General features: G+C 34.2%; 1 protein-coding gene across 1 annotated transcript in view; it reads left to right on the plus strand.

Moving 5' to 3' along the window:
- SMC3 (structural maintenance of chromosomes 3) overlaps positions 1 to 18930 on the plus strand; it is a 32634-nt gene extending 13704 nt beyond the window's left edge. The window contains exons 9-29 of the mRNA XM_007114740.4: positions 1 to 176; positions 716 to 796; positions 1031 to 1195; positions 1522 to 1643; positions 3151 to 3364; positions 5686 to 5789; positions 5967 to 6066; positions 6687 to 6847; positions 7170 to 7311; positions 9097 to 9247; positions 10709 to 10861; positions 12215 to 12366; positions 13121 to 13279; positions 13887 to 13994; positions 14498 to 14606; positions 15258 to 15505; positions 15592 to 15804; positions 16126 to 16317; positions 16477 to 16654; positions 17683 to 17789; positions 18563 to 18930. Of these exons, the coding sequence (XP_007114802.1) occupies positions 1 to 176; positions 716 to 796; positions 1031 to 1195; positions 1522 to 1643; positions 3151 to 3364; positions 5686 to 5789; positions 5967 to 6066; positions 6687 to 6847; positions 7170 to 7311; positions 9097 to 9247; positions 10709 to 10861; positions 12215 to 12366; positions 13121 to 13279; positions 13887 to 13994; positions 14498 to 14606; positions 15258 to 15505; positions 15592 to 15804; positions 16126 to 16317; positions 16477 to 16654; positions 17683 to 17789; positions 18563 to 18634 (3107 nt within the window). The 3' untranslated portion in view covers positions 18635 to 18930. The remainder of the gene's footprint in view (positions 177 to 715; positions 797 to 1030; positions 1196 to 1521; positions 1644 to 3150; positions 3365 to 5685; positions 5790 to 5966; positions 6067 to 6686; positions 6848 to 7169; positions 7312 to 9096; positions 9248 to 10708; positions 10862 to 12214; positions 12367 to 13120; positions 13280 to 13886; positions 13995 to 14497; positions 14607 to 15257; positions 15506 to 15591; positions 15805 to 16125; positions 16318 to 16476; positions 16655 to 17682; positions 17790 to 18562) is intronic.
- The last annotated feature ends 2450 nt before the right edge of the window (positions 18931 to 21380 follow it).

Consider the following 21380-nt stretch of genomic DNA (forward strand, 5'->3'; position numbering starts at 1 on the left):
AGGGCAAACGGGAAAAAATCAATGAGTTGTTAAAATACATTGAAGAGAGATTACATACCTTAGAGGAAGAAAAGGAAGAACTAGCTCAGTATCAGAAGTGGGATAAGATGAGACGAGCCCTGGAATACACCATTTACAATCAGGAACTTAACGAGACTCGTGCTAAACTTGATGAGGTAAAATACTTTGCCACTTCAGTTTAATTTATTTTTACAAATATATTAAACTCATTCTATATTTATACTTTTCAATGATTTTTAAACAAAAACTTCAGAATTTTAAAACCTCTTAGTGAATTCATTACTCAGCAAATTTACACTATCAGTTTACTCCAAGGAAAATGCCTAGACCCACATAGTCCTTGCTCTAGTTGTATCTGAAATATAATTAGGTTGTGGTGTCAGGCAGACCAGGATGAGATGAAGCCACCTTTAAAGTTTCATGGATTTTTTCCCTGGCTTTTTAAGGTGTAATTTGCAATTAGTATTGCTGACATTTTGTACAAAAATTTGTTTTAGGTAATGCTGAAAACTACAGGCATTTTCTATTTAAAACCACTACAATTATTTTTGGAAAAAAATTTTTAAGTGAATGCTTATTTTAGCAGATATTTAAAAATTCAGCAGATATTTTAAAATTTAGCAGGTATTTTAAAATTTTAAATACTGAACAAATTCGAAATGAGTTAGAAATCAGAGCTTGGTTTTTTTTCCAGCTTTCTGCTAAGCGAGAGACTAGTGGAGAAAAATCCAGACAATTAAGAGACGCCCAGCAGGATGCAAGAGATAAAATGGAGGTAAGGTTATAAACCAGGTTTAGGTTAAGTCATATTTTTGATCACAGTAAACTTTTTGTACCAGAATTATAGAATGGTAACTTCAAGTGGGGTGGCACTGAGATTGAGTATTTGAAAGACAGTAGTACTAAAAGTTTAAATGAAAGAAAAAGAGGAGACAAATCAGTGGTGTCCTGATTTTGCTGTTGTATTTCTAGTTGTCTAACTTGTTTCTATTTGATACTTTTTGAGTAGGATATTGAGCGCCAAGTTAGAGAACTGAAAACAAAAATTTCAGCTATGAAAGAAGAAAAGGAACAGCTCAGTGCTGAAAGACAAGAACAAATTAAGCAGAGGACTAAGTTGGAGCTTAAAGCCAAGGATTTACAAGATGAATTGGCAGGCAATAGTGAACAGAGGGTGAGTTAAAGTGCTAAAAATGAAATATATAAATATTCAGGTGAGTGGGAACTGCAGAGGACGGTCCTTTCTGTGGCACGGGTGCTTGAATTTTTGTAAAAGATTTGGCACATTAAAAATAATTTGCATTCGAAGTTGCAACTGAATACCATCTTTGTTACTTACATTTTAAAATTAGTTTTGTGTTGCAGGATCAGTTTAAAAATTAGTTTTGTGTTGCACGATCAGTCTCATGCATTTTCTTCATGAGAAAATATTTTATGCTAGACTTATAAATTAAACAAAATTTTTAAACAGATTGCATTTTTACTTATCTTCATTTACAGAAACGCTTATTAAAAGAAAGGCAGAAGCTGCTTGAAAAAATAGAAGAAAAGCAGAAAGAACTGGCAGAAACAGAACCTAAATTCAACAGTGTAAAAGAAAAAGAAGAGCGAGGAATTGCTAGGTCTGGGATTTTTTTCACCAACAATTCTGATTTTCTACCTTGTTCCTCTATAGAACCTTATTAAATAGTTATGGGTTAAGAAGGTACAGTAAATAAGGGCAAAAGTTAAATGCCCATTTCAAAGTAATAGGCAGTGTCGGCCAAGCATTATTGTATGCTTATTGCCTATTCAAAAGCCCTAGGAGATCCACAGTATCACCACTGTAAATTTGACAAACTTGAGGCTCTGCGGGGGGTTCAATAACTTGCTCAAGATAACATAGCTAAATGTTGGGCATTTAAAACTTGCATGATGATTGTTCTTTTTTTACCCAGATTGTATCCTGCTGTGTGTTCATTCTCCCACTTTATGTCATTTTAACATCTAGACATTTTAGTATCTATCCATAGATTGGACTTGCCAACGTTTGTTGATTTCACAATTTAGTACATTATCATGTTTTTATGCCACTTATGGTTCATTTTAATGGATTGCCTGTTGATATCTTGTGTCCATTTTTTTCTGATTTTTTTTTCAGCTTTAAAAAAAAATTATTTATTTTATCCTACTTATTTTTGGCTGTGTTGCATCTTTGTTGCTCTGCGCGGGCTTTCTCTAGTTGTGGCGAGTGGGGGCTACTCTTCGTTGCGGTACGTGGGCTTCTCATTGAGGGTGGCTTTGTTGCGGAGCATGGGCTTCTCATTGTGGTGGCTTCTCTCGTTGTGGGGCACGGGCTCTAGGCGCGCGGGCTCGGTAGTTGTGGCTCATGGACTCGAGCACAAGCTCACTAGTTCTGGTGCATGGGCTTAGTTGCTCTGTGGCATGTGAGATCTTCCCAGACCAGAGCTCGAACCCGTGTCCCCTGCATTGGCAGGCAGATTCTTAACCACTGCACCACCAGGGAAGCCCCTTTATTCTGATTTTTCTTCTTACGTTTTATAGGGTTGTTTTATGTTATCTGGGCATTAATATTTGTTTTGTATGTTGTAAGTGTTTTCTCTTGCCATTTAACCTTTATAGTGTCTTTTATTGTAAGGAGTTGAAAATGTTCAAATAGTTAAATATAGTTGGAGCATTTTTAAAAATTCCTGAGATATGGGGTACTAGATTTATGTAGGTTTACTGATTAACCCAAACCTGGAATGACCTTAAATCCTTAGGGGATGGGCTGTTCTACCTGACTGTAACTGTGATTTTGCAGTTAAATTAATGTTATATAGAACTAGTCCCAGGAACTCCATTAGATAACAGTTGCTTTTTGTACTTAATTCCTTCTTTTTTTTTCTTTTTTACCACACCGTGCGGCTTGTGGGATCTTAATTCCCAGACCAGGTATCAAACCCAGGCCCTCAGCAGTGAGAGAGCAAAGTCCTAACCATTGGACCGCCAGGGAATTCCCTTTAATTCCTTCTTTTATGGAATTATAGAAATGGTTATTGTCTCTATGTACTCTTGAGGTATCGGTTGCAATTAAACTTGGTTATTTCCTGTTGTCCTTTTCAAACCATTCTCTTCTATCTTGTGTAGATTGGCCCAAGCTACTCAGGAAAGAACGGATCTTTATGCAAAGCAGGGTCGAGGAAGCCAGTTTACATCAAAAGAAGAAAGGGATAAGTGGATTAAAAAGGAACTCAAGTCTTTAGATCAGGCTATTAATGACAAGAAAAGACAGATTGCTGCTATACATAAGGATTTGGAGGACACTGAGGCAAATAAAGAGAAAAATCTGGAGCAGTATAATGTAAGAACTTTCATAGCTGCTTTGTGAAATCTTTCAGAAGAGTGTGAACATGTGCAGTTTTATCTGTTTCTTTAAGTTTTATTTGTAAATGGTTTATCTTAAAATATACAATACCAGATACTTAATTAGGCAAGACCAGCACAATTTAATATGATACATATGGTAGTTCTCTTTTTCAAAGAAGAGTTCTTACATGTCAGTGAGTGTCCATATAGATTGAATATATTTTAAAATATATTTTTATGACTTGGTAATATGTACCTGAACTCTACCCTTAACTAAAATATGATTTTATAGTAACTTAAAATTTTTCCATTTTTATATTCTAATGTAAATTTCTGTCAGTGTAATAACTTACTGCAGAATGTATATATATTTTGTTAAAGCCTTGGTGATTTTATAACATTTTCTAAATGAATTAAACATTTACTGTGCGTGTTTAGTTAGCATTTTCTTAAAAAATGAAGTAGAAGATAAAATCATTACTTTCAGCAAGAAAGATCTTACATTATTTAAAATTAGAAAGGGAGAAAAATTCTTTAAGTGATATGTGTGGATATATATAGGTGATTGGAAGTGATGAGAAGGGAGTGTGTAGGACAGGTGTAGGGTGAGGAGAATATATATATACATGCCCAGAAGGAACCTTCTTACCCCATGAGATCTGTACCAGTTGGTACGGTTGGTTTATCAAAAAAAAGCCACTAAAAGCATAAAATCTTAAATGTGTATACTTATGTATATTTTATGTATAATATTTATATGTATTTTTTACACATATAAATATACATATTTATAAGTATTTAATTTTAAATAGATAAATGTATGCTATGTACCAATCTTTATTTTTTAGACTTTTTTTTTTAAGAGTAGCTTTGGGTTACAGCAAAATTGAGAGGAAGGTATAGAGATTTCTTATATGCCCCCTGCCCCCACACATGCATAGCTTCCTTATCAACCTCCTCCAGCAGAGTGTGTACCAGTCTTTTGATGTAGAGCCCAAGATATTTCTTATGAATATGAGTAGTGATTGGAGTTCCTAGGGGACTTTCTTGTTATGAACCACACATGTAAATACAGTTCTCCTTAAAGTTGGATGAGAACAGAATTCGGGTTTCAGTATAAGATCATATATTGCATTTAGTTGTCATGTTTCTGTTATCTCCTTTAATCTGGATCAGTTCCTCAGTCTTTCCTTGACTTTGTGACTTGACATTTTGAATTACTGTTATATAAAGTGCACAGTATCTGTTAACTTATGTATTATGTATTAAATAATTATTTTCCTTAGTCTTTTAGAGTTGATTTGCCCATTTAATCCAATTTTTAGTGACTCACCTTTGAGTTTGTCCAAAACTAAATCAATTTTTTTAAAGAAACAACCCTTCCTTGTACTCATATCATCAGTTTATCTAATATTTAATGTAATCAGTTACCCCAAAACAAAAACATAGTAGGAAGCAAACAGAACTGACTCTAACCATAAACAACTCAACTGGTAGGAAAAGTGACCAGGAGTAATAGACAGCCTCCTGGCCTTGAGAGTCCAGCGTACTTTGGGCTTTAAAGGGTCGGGATATTTTATGGAGGAAATGGAAAACACAGGTTGATCGAGATAGTCAGTTATTTGGGAATTTGTTAGTATAGTTTCAGCTGCGATAGCTACAGTCCTGTCTTGAAATAAAGAAAAAGCATTTTTTCTTAAGTTCATGGAAATACCAACCTCAAAGATGCCCTTTTTGAAAAAGTTTAGTGATAAACCAAGATTTTCCAGTGAGAGATTTTATTCATTCTTTCTCAAGCTTGAAGTTATTTTTCAACATTTCAGTCACACTTAAGTGTATCAAAATGACCACTTGTGAGGGTGAACTCTGCTTTATAATGGATAGAGATGATTTTACGGTGCTGATTAATTGTACAAAATAGCCTTTTTGCTTCTTAGTATATTCCTACATCTCTTATATTCTAGTGTATGTGTTTAGAGGGGGAAGTATGAAAAGTATGCACTGCAGTGTTTTGAGAATTAATTAATGTATTTTTTCTTCTAAAATTCTAGGGTGTGTATTATAGAAGTAGTAAGGACATTAATGAACAAATTAATTGTTTTGACATATGTATATGCCTGTTAAATCATCACCACAATTAAGATAACAAGCCTGTTCATCACCCCAAAATGTTTCCCATACCCCTTGGTAATTCCTCCCTCCCTCCTTTCCTGTCCTCCTCCTCCATCCCCTGTTAACCACTGATCTGCTTTCTGTCACTATGAATTAATTTGTATGAAATTGGATTTTAAATTTGAATTATTTTTATTTCCATAGAAACTGGATCAGGATCTTAATGAAGTCAAAGCTCGAGTTGAAGAACTGGACAGAAAATACTATGAAGTAAAAAATAAGAAAGATGAATTACAAAGTGAAAGAAAGTTAGTATAGCCTAAAATATGTCTTAATATTTTTGAGGAATGTAATTACTGTCTGTTAAACAGTCTTTAAGTTATAAATTAACTATTGAAGTTTAATTTCAGTATTTATTCAAAATTGTATACTATTAGAGTATTAATATTTTTAGAATTAAAGACAGTCTAATTTTTATTGATTAGTTACTTGTGGAGAGAGGAGAATGCAGAACAGCAAGCACTTGCTGCTAAAAGAGAAGATCTTGAAAAGAAACAGCAACTTCTTAGAGCTGCAACAGGAAAGGTGGGCAGGTTCTTTCATTACCTCAGTTTGCGTTGTCAGTTATCATTGCACAAGAATTTATTAGCTTTCAAGAGTAGAGTGCAAATTATTTGTCTTATAAATACGAAAGAATGGGTATCATTTAAGCACCCATGCTATTAAAGATAGCACTTTTGATTTTTAGATGGCGAGTCCATTTTTAATGCTGATGTCATAGAACAGAATCCATGATATAAAGTATTGCACGTAGTTGGCATATTTCTAGGAAGTGACCTGTTTTTGGAGAGAGTGTTTAATCTCTGGTATATTTTTTATTTTTTTTTAATTTTTATTGGAGTATAGTTAATTTACAATGTTGTGTTAGTTTTCAGGTGTACAGCACAGTGAGTCAGTTATATATACACATATATCCACTCTTTTTTTAGATTCTTTTCCCATATAGGCCGTTACAGAGTATTGAGTAGAGTTCCCTGTGCTATACAGTATGTCATTATTAGTTACCTATTTTATATATAACAGTGTGTATATGTCAATCCCATTCTCCCAATTTGGTATATTTTTTAATGTTTAGAGTAATGGGTTCATTTCTTACCAGCAGGAGTGCCATTGGCACTATTTTAATATTTTTCACTTCTAAACAGGCCATTTTAAATGGAATAGATAGTATAAACAAAGTGCTAGACCACTTTCGTCGAAAGGGAATAAACCAGCATGTTCAAAATGGCTATCATGGTATCGTGATGAATAACTTTGAATGTGAGCCTGCTTTCTACACATGCGTGGAAGTCACTGCTGGAAATAGGTGAGATGTTTTTGCTTGATATTTTGAGTTTTTAAAGGAAAGAGGGAATAAGAGTAACCTAAGAAACAACTTTTTGTAGTTTTAATACAACATGTCTCCCATTATCCTGTATCCTCAGTTACTTAATTTTCTAATTAAAGGTGTAGATGCTAAGTGTTCCTAATTGTAGAAGGTAGAAATTTCCCTTTTTTGTACTTCTCTCCCTCCGTTGAAATTTTCTAAGTAGCCCTCCCCATACAAATTGGATTGCATAGAAAAAAAGTGAATTGTTTGCTTAAATGTTTATAGCACTTTAGATGTATCTTGTTCTCTTTACATGTAGGTTGTTTTATCACATTGTTGATTCAGATGAAGTTAGCACGAAGATTTTGATGGAGTTTAATAAAATGAACCTACCTGGAGAGGTTACTTTTCTGCCTCTTAACAAATTAGATGTAAGGGATACTGCCTATCCTGAAACCAATGTGAGTTGATGTGTGTTAAGGTCTATCTTTCTTTCAATACGTTTTTTCTTGTGTTTAGCACATCCTAGTTCACAGGCACTGTACGTTGGGATTCACGTGGTCTGTGAGATAAACATTTCTGTCTTACCAAAGAGCATAGTGCTGGATGAGGAAAGGAAGCGAGACAGAGGTCACAGCCAAGACATAAAACAAACCATTACAAAATGTGCAAAGTGTTAAAATATTGGGTTGGTCAAAAAGTTCATTTGGGTTTTTCTTTAAGATGTTACGGAAGAACCCCACGAACTTTTTGGCCAAACCATATGTAAGTAAGTACAGGATACTTTGAGAGTGTATCTCAAGGAGACAAAATTAAGATTAAATAGCTGGAGAAGAATTCCCTGAGGAACTATCATTTAAAGTAAATATTTTAAAGTTTTCTGAATGTACTTTTTTTAAATGGCTTATAAATTAGAGTAAAAATATCTAGCAAGATGACAGGCTCTGAAAGCATACTGTTGCTTTTGTTATTAGCTGGTATATTTTCAAACAGATTAAAAATGTTCCCTAGACATCATTCTTGAAAAAAATGTAATTGCTTTGAGGTGTTTGGCTTCAGAATATTGATGGTAGTAGCAACTATTTCACTATTTTTTAAGGTTAAAGCTAAAACCCTATGAGAATGATCTACAATTTAAGAGGAACAGTGAGAATCTTATAAGCTATTTTAGTGGTTAGCTTTTTCTTCTTTTAAATCTACAAATTATCTTTGAAGTTTTGGGGAGGAGAAATTGAGTCATAAATGTGATGTGTGAATGAAGCAAGACATAAAAGAATGCATGTTAAGTATGGTTCCCTTTACACTACCTGAACAAAATAAGCTTAGATGATAGAACTAGAAGTGCAAGAAAGTAGTGACCACAAAAGTTATATTGGGTTGGCCAAGAAGTTCGTTCGAGTTTTTCCATAACAGGTTATGGAAAAACCCGAATGAACTTTCAATAGTGGTCATCCCCAGCAGGTAACCATTGAAGGTAACCACTATGATTAGGAAAGGGTTACACTCATGGCTTCTGGGTGTCAGTAGTGTTTTGTTTCATGTCCTGCATGGTGGTTATATTGGTGTTTGCTTTGTAATTATTAATTTAAGCTTAACATATTACTGTGTTTTTCTGTATGTAGGATGTATTTCTTAATTTAAAAATTCTAAAAATTCTGTTCTGCCAGTTGAGAGAGAAAAAAGGGAAAATAAATTTTATCTGAAAAATTTTTTTTCTGAATATCTAACTTAGGTTATATATCTGTAGATAGAGAGATAAAATAAAATGAAAATATTTTGAGGAAATACTACTAGTTTACATTTGGCCCTTCTGTGTGACAGAGGCTATCCTAAGTGTTTCACATACATAACTTGCCTAGACTTAACAACTTTGTCAGGAAGGTACTGTTATTGCAGTTTTATAGATGAAGTAACTGTTATATAGAGAAGTTAAGCAACTTGTCCAGAGCACACATCTGAATAGCAGAACTGGGATTTGAACTTGAGCACTCCGGCTCCAGAGCCACTTAGCTCTTTATCACTGTGCTCTAGAATTGAAAACCTGGATGATTTACATGAGCACAATTTCCAGTATATTTCAGTAGAATGACTTTTCTAACTTTTTCAGTATAAAAACCAACAGTTTTGAAATATAAAGGTATTTTGTTTAGTTGTATTTCAGGAAGATATAATTCATGATTCTGCTAACACATTTTAATTAACTGTGTTTTGATCTCTTTGCTTGCTTGCAAAATATTCATTTTTAGGATGCTATTCCTATGATAAGTAAATTGAGGTACAATCCCAGATTTGACAAAGCTTTCAAACATGTGTTTGGAAAAACACTTATTTGTCGTAGTATGGAAGTTTCAACCCAGTTGGCACGTGCTTTCACTATGGACTGCATTACCCTGGAAGGTTTGTAATAATAATTCTTAGCTTTGAACAAATAAATTCCATTTTAGTTTTAAGAGTGTTTGAAAATTCATGTCCAGTTATTTCTCATTTTTAAAATAGTTGGTTTATTCAAGTCAGAATGTAAAAAGGGTCACCTCTTTATATTTAGTTGATGTCTCCTAAGTATAATCATTTGATGTATAGTAGAGTTTCTTAACCTTTTTTGCACCATGGACTTCCTTTGGTTCTTTGGTGAAGCCTCTGGACCCATTCTCAAAATGTTATATTTTATTTATTTATTTTTGGCCTCATTGGGTCTTTGTTGCTGCACATGGGCTTTCTGTAGTTGCTGTGAGCGGGGGCTACTCTGCGTTGCAGTGCACGTGCTTCTCATTGCGGTGGCTTCTTGTGTTGTGAAGCACAGGCTCTAGGCCCACAGGCTTCAGTAGTTCTGGCACGCGGGCTTAGTTGCTCCGTGGCATGTGGGATCTTCCCAGACCAGGGCTCAAAGCCGTGTCCCCTGCATTGGCAGGCGGATTCTTAACAACTGCGCCTCAAGGGAAGTCCTCAAATTTTCTTAGTTGTTCAAAAATATTTTTCTATACAGGATCCAATCAAGGATGCATTCAATGCCTTTTCTTTAGATTCTTTCAGTTTCAGTATAGGACAGGTCTCCTGTTTTTCTCCCACCCCAGGAAATTCACTTTCTCAAAGAAAGTCTTGTGTTCTGGATTATCTTACTGCTTTCTCTTCATTAGGTTTAGGTTAAGCATTCTTGGCATGAGTGATGTGTACTTCTTATTGCACCACACAATGTGTCCCGCTGTTACTGATGCCATGTTTGACCACTAGCAAATCTTGGTTCTAAAGATGCCTTATCCCCTTTGCAATTAATAAGTGATATGTGGGATTATCCTTTAAGAATACATGAATATCAGTTTCCCCCAAACTTCTTCACCAGTGGTTTAGCATCCTTTGGTGACCCTTGCCTGACTGAAGTTAATACATTGGGGGTTTCTAAATGGTGGTTCTAAAATTCTGTGATTGCTTCTATATTTATTATCTGTCACTCTTCTGTAAAGAGCCCCCTCCTTTTTTCTTTTTTATGTATTACTATGATTCATGGACTTCTTTTTTTAATTCAATGTGTTATCACATTGCCATCATTATTTTTGATTTTCAGATTTTCCCAGTTGTGGCTAGTGGGAATTTCAAGCTAGGTTCTGTGTCCTGTTGATACGTTCCTATTAGTCTTTAACACTTCTTTCCTTTCTGGCAGATGTTCAGGCTCACCTAGAAGGTATATTTTTTTAAATGGCAAATGTTAATATTGTAAAGCAAAATTTTTTCCAGAGTGACTTAAACTCTTAACTTTTACATTCTTATTAAATAGGTAAAGCCTTAGATTAGTCATTTGATTATTAATTTATTGTTGAATAAAGAAGTTATACAGAATTACTAATTTTCTTGTTTTGTTTATAGGTGACCAAGTTAGTCATCGGGGTGCTTTAACTGGAGGCTATTATGATACAAGGAAGTCTAGACTTGAATTACAAAAAGATGTTAGAAAAGCAGAAGAAGAACTAGGTGAGCTTGAAGCAAAGCTCAATGAAAATCTGCGCAGAAATATTGAAAATATCTTTTTGTCTTGTGTTGCTGTAGAAAAATAACTGTTTTGGTTGGGAATATAGAATCTTTTGCATGTTAGATGTATTTTCTCATATGCAGTGGGGAAAAATATCCCATGTGTTTTACTTTGACTTTTATTTAAGCACAGGAGCTTATGTAGTATGTCTTTAACTTCTGAAGACAGGGAGAAAACTAAAAACTATTTTAACATCCTTTGCTTAGCTGTTAAATAGCTAGTAGCAATAAATCTACTTCTGAGAGAAAAGAACCTGAGGAACACAAAAATTTAAGGTTATAGAGGGAACTGAGGAGTATTTGTCAGACAGTTTTATAGGAGGAAAACCAGGATAGTATTTCAGTGGAAGAAGGGTGGACAGTATCAGGAATGCCACATACTGCATAGAAGTTAAATACATAAAGGTTGAAAAATGTCCATTAGAGGTGGCTCAGATTTAGTATTAGTGGAGGAAATGTCCATCAAAATGCAAGTCTTAGTAACCATAGTTCTCTTAGTTCTTTCAAATAAAAATGGTGTTCTTTGAAGAGTGACTAGTTCGATTCACAACTCTAAGACACTTGTGCACGTGCATCTTCTTAAAACAACCATGGTATAAGGCAGAAGTGCTTTATGTGTACTTTGCATTATGTCACACAATATTAAATACAGGTACTCAAGCAGCAAAAATAATTATTTTTACTGCTTCATTAGGATATTCTTTATTGGAACTGGCATTTTTTAAAATGTGAGTTTATAGCTGCCCTGTCATCAGTTGCAAGCAAAAGCACAGAGAAAAAGGTACATAAACATCTTAGTTTTAACTTTGCAGGGGTCTGCGTAGCATACTTTGAGAACTGCCCAAATTTGGCAAGATGTGAGCACGAAGCATGGGGAAATACTAATAAAAAAGAGGTTAACAGTAGGCATCACCTACTTTCCTGTATTTGATAATCCAGCTAGGTGGAGTTATTCTTCTACATTGGGCAAGGCCTCCTCTTCATATCTGCCTCCCTTATATAGTGCTTTAAGCATAATAGATTATATAGTAAATACCTGTTGAATGAAAAAATATGTATGTATTATATTTCATTTAGCTTCCTTTAGGGCTTCCCAGGATTGTATTTATTATTTATTTTTTTGTATGGCAATTAGTAGAACAGTATGTGTGTTATTTTGAGAGAGAAGTGGGGTGAAATGTTTTAAGCTTCTTTTATGACTGAACACAGTGTAGTATTTAATTCAGCGTTGTTATGGTCCATAAATTTGTGGAAATAGCTTTATTTACGGATAAAGAAAAGGAAGGGGGATACACGATGTTTTGTTAACAGGCACCAAAGAGAATTTTCCTTAGCCTTGTATATGGATTAATAATGAAATTGATCAGCTGATGAACCAAATGCAGCAGATAGAGACTCAGCAAAGGAAATTTAAAGCATCTCGAGATAGCATATTATCAGAAATGAAGATGTTAAAAGAGAAGAGGCAGCAGTCAGAGAAAACCTTTATGCCCAAGGTTCGTTAAGTATGCTTTTTTTTATAGATTGGCTTTAATTATAAAGATTTGGGGTGGACCATATATTATATAGGTTATGTAACATATACATTCTGTTCCATTTTCATTTAGGCCCATACTTTTGGGAATCTACATATATCTTTATCACACTTTTACCCATGAGTACCCAGAGTCTCCTTTTGTAGGCCTCATTCAGACTTTCCAACTTCATTAAACAAATAGGCATTTTGAGCTGCGGCACAATAGTACTGCCTGATAGTAGTCAGCCAGTATCCATTTTTGTCTATAAAGTACTATTTATGGATTTACTTGATTGCATTCTGTCCAGATTGTGCTAAAATGAGTAGAAAGTAAACTATTACTGCTATTACAAATGATAATATACATTGGTGTCATAAACATGAAGCAGTTTTGACAAAAAACTATTAATTTTGTACATCAATAGCACTAAAACAACAAAGTTTAGAATATATATATACCCACAATTATACCACCGTAACATTCTAGCAACTTCTTTTTATAGTTTGACCATGGAATATGATGTGTTACACACATCCTGCAAATACTGCATCATAAGTATTTTTCTTGTTGCTACATAGTTCTAATGATCAAATATAATGGATAGCTAATATTTAATTGAGTTAATATGATTACTTAGCTCACTTTAACATCAAATATAGATGCCAGTTTTTCACTATTATAAGTGATACACTGACTAGTACGTTTATTAATAAATGGATAATCTGTCATATAGCAACGTAGCTTACAAAGTTTGGAGGCAAGTTTGCATGCTATGGAGTCCACCAGAGAATCACTGAAAGCAGAACTTGGAACTGATTTGCTTTCTCAACTTAGTCTGGAAGATCAGAAGAGAGTAGATGCACTGAATGATGAAATTCGTCAACTTCAGCAGGCAAGTAGAGTTGACAGGAAAAATATTTTTTGTTGACAATTGGCTGTTGTGAAAAGTGTCTTTCTGGCTAATAAAGGAATGTGAAAGAGATTAAGAAAATATAAGACTTATTAGACTTCTAATATCCATTAAAGTAAATGAAGTTTTAATAAGTTTTTCCAAACCATATGTTAGGATTGTGTAAGAAATCTTTATTTTCTTTCATCTACTTAATGCCCATTTGTCATTAGTAAGATGGAGCTTGTTAGCTTTGCTGTATTTATTGACCTGACCACCTTTACATATTTAATATTGTTTTGATTAAACATTTTAACATTTGATTTTTAAATACAGAGATGTAATCAATTAATACTAAATTCAAAAAATGAAAAGCAGGAAAAGAAAGATATTTTTGGTAGCATGCCTTATAAAAAGAACCAGGCACAGAAACAGCATTCTGAATAGATAAGAGGGAAAATGAAGAAAATATAGGGCTTTTTGGAAAGGTGTAAAACTCTGTTTCAGCTCATTTGAACAAAAAGAATGGAGAAAACAACAGATTGATAGCCTTCCTGTATGTGAAATGTGCATGGCTGTGTAGACAAAGAATTTTGTTCTTTTCTTCTAGGAAAACAGACAGTTGCTAAATGAAAGAATTAAGTTAGAAGGTATTATTACTCGAGTAGAGACTTACCTCAACGAGAATTTAAGAAAGCGCTTGGACCAAGTAGAACAGGTATGTTCTTTTTCGAGCGTTCCTTGACAAGCATAACCTTTTGATAATGCTTATATGAGAGACTCTGATTTAGAGTATGGGCTCTGGGGACAGAAAGCCTAGCAGTCTGACCACCTGCCCTGGCTTGGAGTTCTAGCACTGCCACCTAGTGTACAGTACTGGGCAAGTCATTTAATATTTCTAAGCTCCAGTTTCCTCTTGTGTAAAATAAGCATAGCAGTAGTACCCATTTTGTATGATTATCTGGCACATTCTAGGTAGTAAATATTAGTTATGAATATTTTCTCATCAGTAGTCAGATGCTAAGAAATTTTCTAGTAATTTTTTCCCCTGTAATGGATACATTAAGTATTTACAATTATTTGAAGTATGTTTTTTGGTTTTCTTAAGTGTTTATTCAGACATATCAACAGCTATATAAACGTTGGCAGTTATAATATTTTGAAACTAACAAAATTCATATTTTTTTGGTTTAATGCTCTTAAGTTCCTTTTGTGTTATAGGAACTCAATGAACTGAGAGAGACAGAAGGGGGTACTGTTCTCACTGCTACAACCTCAGAACTTGAAGCCATCAATAAAAGAGTAAAAGATACCATGGCACGATCAGAAGGTGAATTTTTATTTAGTAAAAATATTTTTGGTACTTAGTTAAATTTAGCTTATTGGTTTTATAGGATTGTTTACTACAAAATGAAATATCCAGATAGGCAAAAGCATGTACCAATAGTTCTGTGTGTTTTCCATCATCATAAACAATTTATAGGGAACAGAGTTTAGGGTATTGATTATAAATAGTAACCTTTGTTTTGCTGAAACGTTTGTGACAATTTTATGAGAGACCATACATTAGTTTTCATTGACAAAAGTATGAAATAGCTGAATCAAGTTCTTATCACTAGTTACTGAGAAGAAAATTATTTTAGGTTTTTATAAACATAAACATTAAATATAAACTGTATACCTTGACTCATGTACACTCCCAATTTTGTTCTGAAGTTTTTCATAAGTTTTCACAGTAAAATTTAAACCTGTTTATTTTGATTTGACCTTTAAAATCTTTGGTCAGCTAACACTCTGGCTTTAAAACAGGTGTTATGGGGAAATCCCTGGCGGTCCAGTGGTTAGGACTCTGTGCTTTCACTGCTGAGGGCCTGGGTTCAATCCCTGGTCGTGGAACTAAGATTCCGCAAGCCACGCGGCTCGGTCAAAAAAATAAAAAAAATAGGTGTTATGGCCTAATTTGGTTTTCCCCCTATTTTAGATTTGGACAATTCCATTGATAAAACAGAAGCTGGAATTAAGGAGTTGCAGAAAAGTATGGAGCGCTGGAAAAATATGGAAAAAGAACACATGGATGCTATAAATCATGACACTAAAGAACTAGAAAAGATGACAAATCGACAAGGCATGCTACTGAAGAAGAAAGAAGAGTGTATGAAGAAAATTCGAGAACTTGGATCACTTCCCCAGGAAGCATTTGAAAAATACCAAACACTGAGCCTCAAACAGGTAAATCTAACTGGTTTTAAATTTGAAATCTCATTGCAAATTTCCCTGTATGTGGATTTATTTATACATTTTTTTCCTCTTTATAGTTGTTTCGAAAACTTGAACAGTGCAACACAGAATTGAAGAAGTACAGCCATGTTAACAAAAAAGCTTTAGATCAGTTTGTAAATTTCTCTGAGCAGAAAGAAAAATTAATAAAGCGACAAGAAGAGTTGGATAGGGGGTACAAATCAATCATGGAACTGATGAATGTACTTGAACTTCGAAAATATGAAGCTATTCAGTTAACTTTCAAACAGGTATGTTTCTATTTGTAGTAAATACACAAGCTAAAATCTTCAGGTATTATTCAGTCTATTATTCAATTTGTAAAGATTTTTAAACTTTTTTTCCACTGATAACTGGATCTGAAACATGCAAACAAATCCAGTTTATAGGTTGCAAATATAGTAACTGGAATGTTTTATACAGCTCTTAAAGGGGATCCAATCTGTTATTCTTGTTCTTAAGATTTAAGAAATAAAACTTTTTGATTGCTTTTAAATAATTTTTATCATTTTTTAAAAAAAATACATATTCCAATTGACACCCTATCTATCTATCTATCTGTTTATTTTAAGGTATCCAAAAACTTCAGTGAAGTATTCCAGAAGTTGGTACCTGGTGGCAAAGCTACTTTGGTGATGAAAAAAGGAGATGTGGAAGGCAGTCAGTCTCAGGATGAAGGAGAAGGGAGTGGTGAAAGTGAGAGGGGCTCTGGGTCACAAAGCAGTGTTCCATCAGTTGACCAGTTCACTGGAGTTGGAATTAGGGTAAAATACCTTTACATTCAGTTTTCCCCAGAGCATTATCATAGTAGAATTTGTAGATTATTTTGCAAATCTAAATTGGTGCATTGTATGCAATTTAATTTTAAGAGATGATGGTGATTTTACCCCTTTGAGATATTAACTCATTAAATATTTTCTTAGGTGTCATTTACAGGAAAACAAGGTGAAATGAGAGAAATGCAACAGCTTTCAGGTGGACAGAAATCCTTGGTAGCTCTTGCTCTGATTTTTGCCATTCAGAAATGTGACCCAGCTCCTTTTTACTTGTTTGATGAGATTGACCAGGCTCTGGATGCTCAGCACAGAAAGGCTGTGTCAGGTAGAGTTTTGGTTTCATAGTTTCATAGTAACTTGCTAGAAATGATAGCTTACCTCTTTTTTTTACTTTTTTTTTCCCTTCATCCCCCCTCCCCTAAATTTCCTCGCTTTCTTTTTTTTCTTTTTTTTTTTTTTTTTAATTTATTTATTTATTTTTGGCTGCATTGGGTCTTTGTTGCTGCGCTCAGGCTTTCTTTAGTTGTGGCGAGTGGGGGCTACTCTTCGTTGCGTTATGTGGGCTTCTCATTGAGGTGGCTTTGTTGCGGAGCATGGGCTCTAGGCCCGCAGGCTGAGTAGTTGTGGCTCATGGGCTTAGTTGCTCTGTGGCATGTGGGATCTTCCCAGACCAGGGCTCGAATCCATGTTCCCTGCATTGGCAGGCGTATTCTTAACCAGTGTGCCACCAGGGAAGCCCCAATAGCTTACCTCTTTTATAGTATATTTCTTGTTGCCTGAGATATCCAGGGAGACTGGACAGGGTATTAGTCAATAAATAAAATAATTTCTCTTTGAACAGGTTTTCACAAATCTAGTATTAGACTACAAGGTTTAGTTCTGTGAGAAATAGATGTAATAATTGAAAATCCTACTCCAGTTAAACTTTTATACAAACGTCTCTCCTTTTAACACTTTTTCTCAATGCTTGAATAGTCCCTGTCGTAAACAATGTTGATTCTGTGTTTAAATAATCTGTATGTGGTCTTTAGTAAGTTTATGCAAACAAATCCAGTATACAGGTTGGGGGTGTGGGTAGCAGGAAAAGGTTGCTTTTGGTTTTTTGTGTGAGAAAATTTACTTTGCTCTGACATTATTTCTGATGCTGTGTTAGAAGGTGTTGCTTCTTTATATTCTGTAACTAAGTTATTTGTGTTAAAGATTTATCCCTAGTTTAAGAAACAAGTTGATATTTTTTGTAGATGTATGCATGCAGGCAGTTTTAAGTTTTAGGTAAGAGTAAAGATAGTTGCTTTTTAAATTTTCAGTTCAACTGAAAAAAGGGTTTTATTAGATTACTGTTTCTTTTTACAGATATGATTATGGAACTTGCTGTACATGCTCAATTTATTACAACTACTTTTAGGCCTGAACTGCTTGAGTCAGCTGACAAATTCTATGGTGTAAAGTTCAGAAATAAGGTAATTTTTTTAATATTAAGTTTAAGTTCATGTAGTATTTAATCCATTATATCTGTTGAATTCTTGTTTTATGTTACTTAAGTCATGAAAGAAAATTTAGAAAGTTATTGAAAAAAACTTAAAATGCCTATGAAGGTTATCAGTTTTTTTTGTGGCATTCATTGCATTGGTTTTATTTTTATTGGCATTAAGAGACACTATCTTCCTATCTGTTTAGTGCTTTTTTTTTAAATATTTATTTATTTATTTGGTTGCACTGGGTGTTCGTTGTGGTATGCAAACTCTTAGTTACAGCATGCGTGTGGGATTGAACCAGGGATCGAACCCAAGCTCCCTGCCTTGGGAGCGTGGAGTCTTATCCACTGCACCACCAGGGAAGTCCCTAGTGCTTATTTAATGCACAGTCTTAAACAGTTACATAAGTTCATTTATATTTGGTTAGACCACACAACTCTTCCTGGTGCTTTCAGCCTTAAGATTCTTTAAAATAGCAAAGTAATAAAAACTGAATGAAAATGTGGTTCAAATATTTAGATGTTAGTACTTACCTATATCTTCAGAGCATTAAAATGCAGAATATTTTTTAAGCTCATGCATTGAACAAACAGCATTGTAAATAAAGGTTTTATCAGTCAGTGTTTTAGAGTCATTTGACTTGGTATGTAAAATTTATAGGTGATTGGGTATATTTTTAAAATATTACCCTATACAGGGGAACACTGATATATTTCTTTAAGATTTAACAGATTTTGTTTTTAACATTTATTCTTCAGGTCAGTCATATTGATGTGATCACAGCAGAGATGGCCAAAGACTTTGTAGAAGATGATACCACTCATGGTTAATTGGAAAATACTTCCCATTGGTTTGGAAGATGTGTATAGTAATATGATCTTCATACCCAGGAACTGTAAATTTAAACCTAAATATCTGGTCATTATTAATAGTTTTCAGACTTAGAGCATACATAGCCCTTTTATATTTCTGTCATTGTATTTTATAACATGCTCTGTAATGTTACATTTCTACTTATAGTTTAAGAATTTTATTTCCCACACAACTTTTTGTAAAGTGTCCTCCTATTTTAAATCTTTTAAAATGTGCTAAATAGTCTTTCCTAATTATTTTATCAATTATATTGCCTCTTTTTTATAGCTTCAATTAAATAATTGGTTTTATGACTAACTTTGTGTTTATGTGGCTTTTTATTTATGGTTCTAGAAACAAATTTTTCTTAAATATCTTAAATATCTACCTTTTGTTTTGCTTAAGAAAAGGTCTACCTTCACCTAAAAGAAGATTTTTAAAACACAGTTTAATATTCTGTTGAATTACAGCAGTGATTCCCAATCCTGGCTGCATTTTTAAATCCATAAGGGAGCTTTTAAAAATGTAACATTGCTGAAATCTTTCCCTAGACCACTTGAATCGAAATCGTGAAGGGATAGGGTCTTGTTCATTGTTAATTCTAAAGTTCTGCAAGGTGATTCTGACCCTCATTGAGGGTTAGAACCCCTGCTTTAACTCAGTGTAACAGTCCTTTAAAAAGTATTTTTAATTTAAAATGGCAGTGTGTTTAATAGAAGTTGGGAAGAGTATCCAAGAAATTGAGCTATAAAATTTCCTTGTTTTTCTGGATAAGTAGTTTGGAAAACCTTGTTATTGAAACATTGGTCTTTCCCCAGATTAGAGCTTTGCTGCTTATTGTGTTTTAAAATTGCTTTATTGAGGTAATTCATACCGTAACATTCACCCATCAAAATGGTGCAATTGAGTGCTTTTTAGTTTATTCACAGAATTGTGCAACTATCTCTACAATCTAATTTTAGAACATTTCAGTTACCCCAAAAGTAACACTGTACCCATTAGCAGTCACTCTACATCTCCCTCTCGGCTTATCATTCCTCTGACAACCACAAATCTAATTTGTGTCTCATACTGTGGATTTGCCTATTCTGGACATTTCATTTAAATGGAATCATACAGTATGGGACCTTTTGTGACTGACTTCCTTTATTTAGCATGTTTTCAAGGTTCATTTATGTTGTAGCACATACCGGGACTTGATTCCTTTTTATGGCTGAATAATATCCCATTGTATGAATATACAATTTGACCCGTGAACAACATGGGTTTGAACTGCTCAGGTCCACTTATACTTGGGTTTTTTTCAGTATAGCACCTGTATTGTCATTTTATTGATCTTTAAGTATGAGGATAAAGATTGTGTTCATAATATGTGGAATCAAAAGATCTAGGGTTTGAGGCCTTATTCTGTCCAAACTGTTTTAGCTTCCTGCCCTTGGGTGAGTAATTTATCAATTCCTTTGTTTTTGAGGCAGAGATAACAGTACATGAATTTTCAACTCCAAAGGGGAGTCAGCACCCCTAACCTATATGTTGTTCAAGGGTCAACTGTATACCATGGTTTGTTTATCCATTCATTAGTTGGACATTTGGGTTGTTTCTACCTTTTGGCTATTATAAATAATGCTGCTATTTATGAACATTTATGAACATGTTTTTGTGTGAATATGTTTTCATTTTTCTTGGGTGTTTACCCTGGATTGGAATTGTTGGGTCATATGGTATGTTTAACATTTTGAGGAACTGCCAGACTTTTCCAAAGGCTGCACCATTTTACATTTCCACCAGTAATATATGAGGGTTATGATTTTTCCACATCCTCACCAACACTTGTTTTTCTGTCTTTTTAGTATAGCCATTTTTTTTTAACATCTTTATTGGAGTATAATTGCTTTACAATGGTGTGTTAGTTTCTGCTTTACAACAAAGTGAATCAGTTATAGCCATTCTTGTGTGAAGTAGTACCTCATTGTGGTTTAAATTTGCATTTTCCTGATGACTAATGATAAGCATCTTTTTATGTGCTTACTAGTCATTTATATATCTTCTTCGGTGAGATGTCTATTCATATCTTTTGCCCATATTTAAATTCTGTTACTCGTGTTTTTATTATAGAATCATAGTTTGCATTATTATAGAATACTAATAACAGAAGTTAGAGTTCTTTATGTATTTTGGATGCAAAAAGACCCTTGTCAGGTGTGTGACTTGTAAATACCCCAGCCCTTGGATTGTCTTTTTACGTTCTCAATGGTATCTTTTGAAGCATAACATTTAAAAGAAATAAGCTTGTTTGTCCAAATTTCCTCCTAAGGACGCCAGTCAGATTGGATTAGGGCCCACTCTCTCCAGCCTTATTGTAACTTGATCACCTCTTTAAAAGGTCCTATCTCCAAAACAGTAGTGATATTTGGAGGTAGTGGGTCTGGGACTTAAACATGTGCATTTGGAGGGGGGGTACAATTCAGCCCATAACAGTTACCGTGGTACATTTTTTCCCCCAACGTGGGCACATTTAGTTTTTCAAACTAAACTTCAGATTTTGCCAGTTTTTCCACTAATGCCTTTTTTTTCTCAGATCCCACAGAGGATATACTACATTACTTTTACTTGTCATGTCTCCTCTGGTCTGTGACAGCTTCTTAGTCTGTTTTTCATCCTTGACAGTTTTTTTGTTTGTTTGTTTGTGGTACACGGGCCTCCCACTGCTGTGGCCTCTCCCGT

This window comes from Physeter macrocephalus, chromosome 20 (assembly GCF_002837175.3).
Source record: "Physeter macrocephalus isolate SW-GA chromosome 20, ASM283717v5, whole genome shotgun sequence".
Taxonomy (NCBI): Eukaryota; Metazoa; Chordata; class Mammalia; order Artiodactyla; family Physeteridae; genus Physeter; species Physeter macrocephalus.